At 44.9% G+C, this 9,175-nt stretch overlaps 1 protein-coding gene across 2 annotated transcripts; it reads left to right on the top strand.

The window, feature by feature from the left end:
- Positions 1-1,701: 1,701 nt before the first annotated feature.
- Positions 1,702-8,395, top strand: GNG10 (G protein subunit gamma 10). Of its 2 annotated transcripts, none has more exons than XM_082469266.1 (3): positions 1,702-1,858; positions 6,274-6,405; positions 7,438-8,395. In XM_082469266.1, exons 1-2 carry the CDS (start codon positions 1,778-1,780, stop codon positions 6,397-6,399), a joined length of 207 nt encoding a protein of 68 aa, XP_082325392.1. In that variant the 5' UTR covers positions 1,702-1,777; the 3' UTR covers positions 6,400-6,405; positions 7,438-8,395. The 2 variants fall into 2 exon arrangements, with proteins under 2 accessions (XP_082325392.1, XP_082325391.1); XM_082469265.1 differs by having other exon boundaries at positions 7,435-8,395.
- The last annotated feature ends 780 nt before the right edge of the window (positions 8,396-9,175 follow it).

The following is a 9,175-nucleotide window of genomic DNA, read 5'->3' as shown; positions in this document are numbered from 1 at the left end:
GGCTAAGGGCAGTTTCCAGAAGGACTCAGCTGAGAGGCATCAACCGCTGCTACTCCCGGCAGGTGGGGCAATGAATGCCTTGGTCCTAAATGGGAAGTTGGGTGGCACACCACAGGGCCCACTAGAGGTGGGGCTGACCCCAGCCCGCATCCTGCTCTCGGCCAGGGGCAGCTAATCTGGGCATTCCAACACCACACAAACCCTTGCCTTCAAATGGACTGGTTCAGGGGTGGACACATGACTCAATAAGGTCAGTGAGGTCCATTATGGGGATTTTTGCTGCAGCAATTAGAAAGACAGAAAAGAGGTGCTACTGCTCCTGGGGTTCCTAGGCTGGGACAATAAAAGCATGAAACTTTCCTTCGCAGCACTAGAGAGAGTCTGTTTACCATTGCAAAAAACAAGGCCAACAGTCAGAAAAAGCAGAGCCAAGAGATGGAGAATGAGAGCCCCACAGCTATTATTTGGGCAATTAAACCCATTACTTTAAAGTCCCTGGGCTTTTCAGTTACACAAGCCAGTGTATTACCTTTTTGCATTACTCAATTTAAGTGGGTTCTAACAAATACAATGGCGCACAAGAATAATAAGGAAATATTCATGATACATTAAGCGAAAAATAAAATCAACAAAAAACACACGTTTGGGTCTTCCCTGGTGGCTCAGTGGTTAAGAATCCGCCTGCCAATGCAGGGAACACGGGTTCGAGCCCTGCTCCGGGAAGATCCCACATGCCGTGGAGCAGCTAAGCCTGTGTGCCACAACTACTGAGCCTGTGCTCTAGAGCCGGTGAGCCGCAACTACTGAGCCCGCATGCCACAACTACTGAAGCCCACACGCCTAGAGCCTGTGCTCCGAAACAAAGGCAAGCCACAGCAATGAGAAGCCCACGCACCGCACTGAAGAGTAGCAATCACTCTCTGCAACTAGAGAAAGCCCTCGTGCAGCAACGAAGACCCAACGCAGCCAAAAATAAATAATAAAATAAAATAATTTAAAAAAACCCCAAAACCACACGTTTTACATATAGTAATGATGCCAGTTTTGTGAAACAAACTAATGTCCACTATAAAAAAAATGCAGCACAACAGAAACAATGGTTACAGTTGAACGGCGAGACGGGAGTGAGGGGGGCTGAATTTAATTTTCTTCTGTATGTTCTGCAAAGATGTCAGGGTCTGCGATTTTACCCTGCTTACTTTACTGACCCTACCGGGTCAACCGCTAGGATTCCCGTCACACAGTCACAGGCTAACGCAGAAACCTGTTTCTGTTGCATGGAAACCCCATCGACCGTCCTCACCTACCCGAGGATAACTCCCTCGCAGGGCTTCGAAGCCTTCACACGTGGCGCCTTATTTCTGCCACTCGCTCCACACCTTGCTCCAGCCACACGCAGTCACAGTTCCGAGTCTCCCGGAGAGCGCTTCGCCATTTCCACCCCCCACACCCACTCCTGCTTCTCCTAGAAGCTTCGATGTGCAGGTGGGCGCCCTGTGTGGGCCCCGCGACGCGGCTCGGGGGACAGGGGTAGACACAGGCGCCCTCCCTGCTTAGCACGCAGAGTTAGGTGTCAGTCAGCTCGGGACCCCAAGGTGTCGCTTACCTGTTGGGTCTGCCACTGAGGGGAGCGGCTGCCGGGCGAGGCCGGGAGCGGCCGGCGGGCGGCGGGGCAGGCGCAGCGGCTTCCCCGCCCCGGGGCGGCGCCGGGCCTCGGGGCCTCGCGTCTCCGCCCGCCCACCGGCTTGCTCACTCGCTCGGAGCCCAGGCCGCCGCCATGTCTTCCGGGGCCAGCGTGAGCGCCCTGCAGCGCCTGGTGGAGCAGCTCAAGCTGGAGGCCGGCGTGGAGAGGATCAAGGTGAGGCCCGCGCCGGCGCCTGGCCTCGGGGTGCGGAGACCGCCCGCTCTCCCCCGGCCGTCCGCGGGCCTGGGAGGAGGAGGCCGCGCCCGGGCGGACAGCTGCGGGGCCGGCCCGAGCGCGAGCCGGTTGGCCGGACGCGGTGGGCGGCCCCGAGGACGGCGCCCGACCAGGCTCGCAGCTCGGCCTCGGGCGGTGGGAGTCCGCGCAGGGCCGGGCCCGGACCCCGGCGCCCGGGAGAAACGCACCTGTCCCCGCGAGGGCGGTCCGGGACCGAGAGCCCCGGCGCGGTCACGTTTCAGTGATGGGGACAATGACTCGGGGTGCCCGACGGACTCGAGGACACCAGGAATGCGGGCGACGTGCTGGTGGCCCCTCCGGACTTGGCTGGTGCGGGAGGGTGGGGTCCAGAGCTGCGGAGGAGGCTGAATGGATGGATGGGCCTCGGTGATGGGTTGATAGGATGAGGGGGGGAGGAGGGCGCTGCTCGGGTTTCTGGCCTGGTGACAGGATGGATGGCGTTGCCATTCGCTACGGTAGGGAGGAGAGATGATGCGTAAGTTTCGGATACGTGGACTTTGAGGGGATGCCCGGGAGGTGTTAGGCTACCGGGGCCGAAGCTCAGAGAACGAGGCTGAAAGAACGTACAGGAGTGAAAACTGTAGGAAGTGACCAGAGCGTGGAACCCAGGGACCCGCCGAAAGAGATGGCCGCGAGAAGGGAAGCAAGGGAAAGCAAGGGTACTGAAGCGAGGAAGGAGGGGTTTTCACAAATCTGGGGCTTAGTCAACGTGTCCAATGGTTAGTCAGTTGATTAAAAAGCATCTGATGTGTAATTGTGTTTACCAACTAGTATATAGCATTATTTGTAGAATGTGTGTGTGAATGAATGGACACTGCTGCGATAGTCTGTGGACCTCAATAGTGCCTTTTCTTTGTACCAGGCCCTATTCTAGGTACTGAGAATACGTCATTCTGGTGGGGAAGATAAACAATAAACACACTAACCAATAAATAAAATAATTTCAGAGAGTAATTGATTCTAAAACAAGGTAGAGAGAGAGCTGTGGAAAGCAGAAGGGGTTTCAGTGACATATGTAGTAGTAGATGCTGAATCTAGATTGTAATAGGATAGAAAGACTTTTTTGAAAAAAAAATCTGGTTTTAGAGAGGAAACCTTTTTTTTTTTTAATCTAGGAAATGAAAAGCTGTATTTTGAGGTTGAGAGGAAGGAACACACTGTATTTTTAGGTCGAGGGGGAGAAACAAATGGAGAAGGAGAACTGGAGGTAGAGACAGGTAGTCTATCTAAGGGGGCCTGGGGTTGGAGGGGCACCTTCTGAGACAGGAAGAAAGGAGGAAGGTTATGTGTTAACATAGATGTTTCCAGATAAGGGCTTAAGACCTTGTATGATGACAATTTTCTTTGTGAAATAGGAGGCCAAGTTTTCTTTTAAGGCAGAAAAAAGGGAACTTATGGTGTCACAAGCGCTGAGGATGAGGGAGAGAGCGCTGTTGGGAGTGGGAGAGGACCCCCTAGCAGGCACAATCATAGACACCTTGTGATTCTGAAGACCCAGCTACTGTGAGATTGATTGTCCAACTTTTTTTTTTGTCTCCAGCAGTATTTGGCTGCCCACGAATCTGAGTGCCCAAGGTGAATGGTAGTTGATCCAAGTAGTGGGTTAGCGGGGGAGTTTTGCCAGAAAGACAGAAATGGGAGTGGAGAGCAAGGAATTTGAGAGTCTGGCTGGAAAGAGGCTGAACCCAGGCTGAATGGAGAAGGAAAAGAGCCAGCCTCCCTGTAATGGGCCAGACAAAAAAGGACGAGATGTTCCCCCTGAGGTCAAAGAGCAGGTGTAGTGAGGAGAAAGGAAGCAGCACCCTGGATGGGCAGGAGAGATTGTGATTGGAAGGCAGGATGTTGGAGTGTGAAATTACAGATGCGGAGCAGTTACAGGTGTTGGCTGTAACTACTGCTGTTGAGGAGAAGGTTGTTTGAAGAGAGAAGCTCAGGGAAATGAAACTAGGGTTGTTGGAAATGTTTAAGATGATGTGGGGACCTGAAGTGGAAAGAAAAACTGTGAGCCAGATGCCTGCCTACCCTGTGAAGTAGCTGGGGAAGGTATTCTTATCTACACTTAAAAAGTAGTTACAGGTGATGAAACTGAGACCCAGAGAAGTCAAGTGAATAGCTCAAAGTCACACAGATAATAAGCTTATTTGCGGGGTGTCCTCATGGGAGTATGGTTCAGGGTGCTGGGCAGGGCTTCTCTCAGGCAGCACCTTAGGGAATCACAACCTTCCAGGGTCTGGTTTGACTCATTTCAGGGCTCAGTGACGGATGGATGTTCTCAGCACACCCAGAGACGTCTTCTCTTTCACAGACTTGCTAACTGGTAAATAAACCAGAATACCAGTTTCTTAGCATATGATGGAGGGCACCCCTTCCCAGTGCTTCAGTGCTCAGTATCCTTCCAAAGACCCCTTCTTTGCTTTGGAGAAGTCTCTCAGAAGTTGATGGGTCAGCCTGGGCTCAAACCAAAGAAAGTCATGTGATTTGGGTAGGGATTATCCCACCTCCATTGGGAGGATACAACTTCTAAGGGTTTGGGTTTGTATTCTCCCAGGCCAGAGTTTCTTTCCCTTGAAAGTGCTAGAGAAATGCTGACCACTTTACCCTTCTCTCATTTGCTTTGCATATCCCTCACCTTAACTTTTTGACCATGTTCTTTAGGCTAGGGTGCAGTTAGTCCCATTTCTCTGGGAGTCCTGGGAGACAGTCTCTTTCCACCCATCATGTGTGGAGTTCACTCGTTCCCTCTGAAGGTGAAATAATAAGCATGAGCATAATTGGTTCCAAATTTCTTTTGAATTAATAACATATATATATATAATCAGTAATTCCAATTATAATTAACATGAAAATGTCAGAACTTCTGTGGAGGGAAAGGCAAGCTTAAACATTAGTTTGGCAATATTATATTACATGTTTATATGATATAAAGTAGACTGTTATTACATTAACGAAACCAAAATTCCTAAAGTATTCTAGAAACTAGATGGTAACTGACACCTAAGGAATTGATTTTTTGAGTTATTTGGAAGCTTGGAAAATTAACACAAATTAGTAGTAATACTTGAACAGCAATTGGAACATTTTTGTACAATATGGGTAAGATTTTATACAAAACACTTTTTCAGTACAAGAAAAATGGAAAGCAAGGAAAGCCTCCAAGTACAAATATGCATCAAATGGAGGCTAAGAAGAAAAGCAGAATAATATTGTGTCAATGCTGCCTAAAACACTTCTTCAGAACTTAGTGGTTTAAAACAACCTTTATAAACTCGCCATTCTTGTATCAACAGTTTAAGCTGTGCTCAGCTGTATAGTTCTGCTGGTCTTTGCTGGGCTCTCTGTGCATCTGCCATCAAATGGAGGGTTGGCTGATGGCTGGATGATCTAGGATGGCCTCACTCATATGTCTGGAGGTTGGTAGGCAGGTGGCTGGGGTTTGGCTGACTGGTTCTCCTCCACAAGACCTCCAGTAGGCTAGCTTGGGCTCATTTGATGGTGGTCTTACAGTTGCAACTATAGCAAGAGAAGTAGCTGCAAAGGCTTTTGAGGCCTAAGCCTGGAACTTGCCCATTATTTCTGCCATTGTCCTGGTCAAAGTAAGTTTCAAGGCTAGCCCAGATTCAAGGGGTGGATAAAGACTTTACTTCTTGGTGGTAGGAGCTGCAAAATATTGTGACTGTTTCTGCAGTCTGCCACAAATGATTGCTAACTAGTGTGAACACTATTCTAAGTGCTTTACGTGCATTAACTCATTTAATTATTACATCAACTCAGGGAGGTAAGCACTGTTACTAAATACATTTCACAGATGAGAAAACAGGTACTGAGAAGTTAAGTAACTTGTCCAGAGACTGCACTCTTAACCAATAAGCTGTTCTGCTTCAAAAACATGATGGAGGGACCTCGTCACTTGTTTTGAGCAGACCAGATAAGGCTCCATCCAGCCTTGTAAACATTAAAATAGTCTGTTCACATGGCAGACCTGGATATATCAATGCATGCTTTATAAGTGAAAATTTGTAAAGGGCACGCTAGGATAAGCTATTTCTTTACAAATTCAGTCTCAAAACCAGGATTCTAAATGGATGAAAGATACGGCTTTATCTTTCCTTCGTTGAGTAAGCCACTAAACCAAAAATACCCTAAATCAAGGTTATAGAAATTGTAACCTTTCCTCTTTGGAGTTCAATTATTAGAACTTTCAGCAAAAAAGACTCTTGGAGGTTGTACAAAGTATGACCTTTGTCAGGTTGTATGATCATTTTTCAGAGTCTCAAGTGACTGCGGGATGGATCTGGCTGTGAGCAGCATGTCAAGCTCTTGTTCCTTTGTTTCAGGTCTCTCAGGCGGCGGCAGAGCTTCAACAGTACTGCATGCAGAATGCCTGCAAGGACGCCCTGCTGGTAGGTGTTCCAGCCGGAAGCAACCCCTTTCGGGAGCCCAGATCCTGTGCTTTACTCTGAAGACTGGTGAGTAATGATACACCAGGCCGTCTTGGGGCCATGGCATTATCATGGGGCTTCCCAAAGGACTTGGGCAACTGAGTTTTCTACTGTTCTTGGGGGAATTAAAATAAACCCAGCAAAATGCACAACTTTCCCTGAAGGGTGACTCTAATCCGCCTGCTTGTGGAATACATCTAATTAGAAGAGTCTCAATGCTCTTTGCACTAACTCATGAGATGCTAATATCCTTATGTACTTGAGCTTTTGAACTGAGCTGGCCAGTAATAGTTTCTTGACCTCAATACCATCTTCTCTGTCCTTACACCATCCTGGAGTTGTGATTTTTTGCTTGGTGCTATCAACTGACTTGTTACTCTTGAGACTAAGGACTCCCCAGAGGAGACTTGGTCCTATCACCAGCTGTGATTTCTTTCCTAGAAGCTTTCAGAATGTATTTCTGTGTTTTAATGGAGGAAGAAATGGAGTAACTGGGGAAAGTGTGAGTAGGGTTAAAAGAACCTTAAAAATTTATTCTTGAAATGAAAACACCTCTTTGGTGGCCTATAATAAATTTCCTGGGTTCTAGTGTGTTGTATGGGGTCTCATTCACATTTTCACTGTTTTTTTTGGAGGCGGGGGAACAGGTCAGGGCATAAATTATTAGCGTCTTTTGGGGCCAATATATTTCAAATTACATGTTCTAAGGGGTGTTTATACAGGAAGTAATCATCTTAGGTCTTTTCTCATATACTTGAAAAGGAAATTATTCACATTAACAAGAAGGAAGTAATCATACTATCAGATACTATTGTACGTTTTAATGGAAAATGTCCACACTTATGGTATTAAAATAATAGTCTTATGCTGGCATAGCATTTTTCTTTTTACAGAGCACTTTCATGGGTCCTACTCATTCAATGGTGTACTTTGGATTTTCTGGTATTAACATGTTACTTTCTTCTTTGAGAACCCTAAAGTGACCTATGAAATGATGACTAGTTAATTTTATGTATAAATCTTACTAAGTGAAAGCCTACCAAATTCTCTCTCCAGTAGGGAAGAAGTCCGCTGAGCAATGCTTTCAAGCACCAAGTGATGAATGACTGCCTCCAAATCTCAAGAACACATTTCTCCAGCCAAATGACTTTTAGATATTTCACAGGACCTTTCCTGTGGCCTGGTCCTTTAGCCAAAATTCTATGGAAATTTATGAGTTTCTACTCAAGGAAACTGGGTGAAGGAGTAGATTTTAAATAATAATGGCCTGGTTCTTTGTTGAAGTGCTTTATACTTAAACAAAAACCTTACCACCAAATATACCAAAATACACCTCTTTCATTAAGTGAATTACTAGTGTTTCTATACCTGGAATGTTACGTATGTTTTATTTACTAGATGTTTACATTTTGGGAAGGAAAACAGTATTGTTTGTTAAAAAAATTAAATATTTGTAATTTGTTGTTCCCGACTAAGATTTTTATACCATAACAAAATTTGTTCTTTTCTCATGAATTTATAATTTCTAAATGAAGACAAGCAAGTATAAAATTGGGGGAAGAATGGGCTTTATTAATCAAATGATGTCTTGATTTTTCTAAATGAGAGGATTGTTTTATTTTTAACACTAAATATGGGAGCTGTTTCTTAGCAAACTTGTTTGAAAGGATTAATGTTGTGTTGTATATTAGATTGCCCCATCCTGTATATGAAGCAGATTTGATCTTTGTCTTCTTAAGTTCCTCTATTTTATAATGGTGGTTTTACTTAAAAAAAATACTGAATTATTTCATGTCTTTAAAACAATGTTTAAATGTGATCTACAGAATATTGCAAATGATTAAAAAAAAAGTGATGTGAAAATATTACAACCTAAATGAATTCTCAATGTCACAAGTGTTTTACTTTGATGATGTGCCTTTGATTTAATTTGGAACACTTAAAAGAATACTTTGTGTTTGTTATAATCTTTGAAGAGCTTGGAAATAAAATTTCTGCTTAATTTCTGCTAATGACAGCAACATTTTGTGTCTGATTTTGTTTTAAGGCTTCATAGATTTTGTTTGCTTGTGAGATTGAGTGCTGGCAGTGGGAGGTGAAATTTTTGTTTACAAGCCCTCATAGAATTTTGTGAAAAATAGCTATATGTATAACATGCAGAAATATCTCAATTACTGGCAACATTTGTTCTTTGAAATAGCTATGTATAAATCCATAAATAAATAAATGAGAATATATTTGAACATAAGTAGTGTTATAGTAGAGAATGTAGAAGTCATAAGATGGAACTCCTTTAACTTCCGGCCACTAAACTTCCAAATCTAAGTGATCTGAATCCCTTCCATTCGATCAAAATTCAGGTGTCCTTTTTCTAACCCTCTTATTTATTCTGTGGATCCGTTTTACCTTCTCTGAAATGTCACACTATCAGTTAGCCTTTTTCTCCTTTATCTTCAACATTTCTACTACATCCTTTTATCAGCATTTAAACATGTTCCATTCTCCATCTTAACAACAAAAAGCATTAAAAAAAAAAACTCCATTAAAAAATAACTTTTCGGGACTTCCCTGGTGGTCCAGTGGTTAAGACTCCATGCTCCCAATGTAGGGGGCCCGGGTTTGATCCCTGGTCAGGGATCCCGCATGCTGCAACTAAGAGCCTGCATGCTGCAACTAAAATATTCCTGCATGCCGCAGCTAAAAGATCCCGCATGCCGCAACGAAGATCCTGCGTGCCGCAACTGAGACCCAGCACAAACAAAATGAAAAACAAAAACAAAAAAACAACAAATTTTCA

This window comes from Balaenoptera physalus, assembly GCF_965194825.1.
Source record: "Balaenoptera physalus genome assembly, chromosome: 7".
In the NCBI taxonomy this organism is placed as follows: Eukaryota; Metazoa; Chordata; class Mammalia; order Artiodactyla; family Balaenopteridae; genus Balaenoptera; species Balaenoptera physalus.
This window is presented reverse-complemented; position numbering and strand designations above follow the sequence as displayed.

Excerpts from the sequence above, each read along its gene's own strand:
- GNG10 (XM_082469266.1), top strand. The coding sequence starts at position 1,778 with ATGTCTTCCGGGGCCAGCGTGAGCGCCCTGCAGCGCCTGGTGGAGCAG. Across the intron at positions 1,859-6,273 it reads CCGGCGTGGAGAGGATCAAG|GTCTCTCAGGCGGCGGCAGA; the intron begins GTGAGGCCCGCG and ends CCTTTGTTTCAG.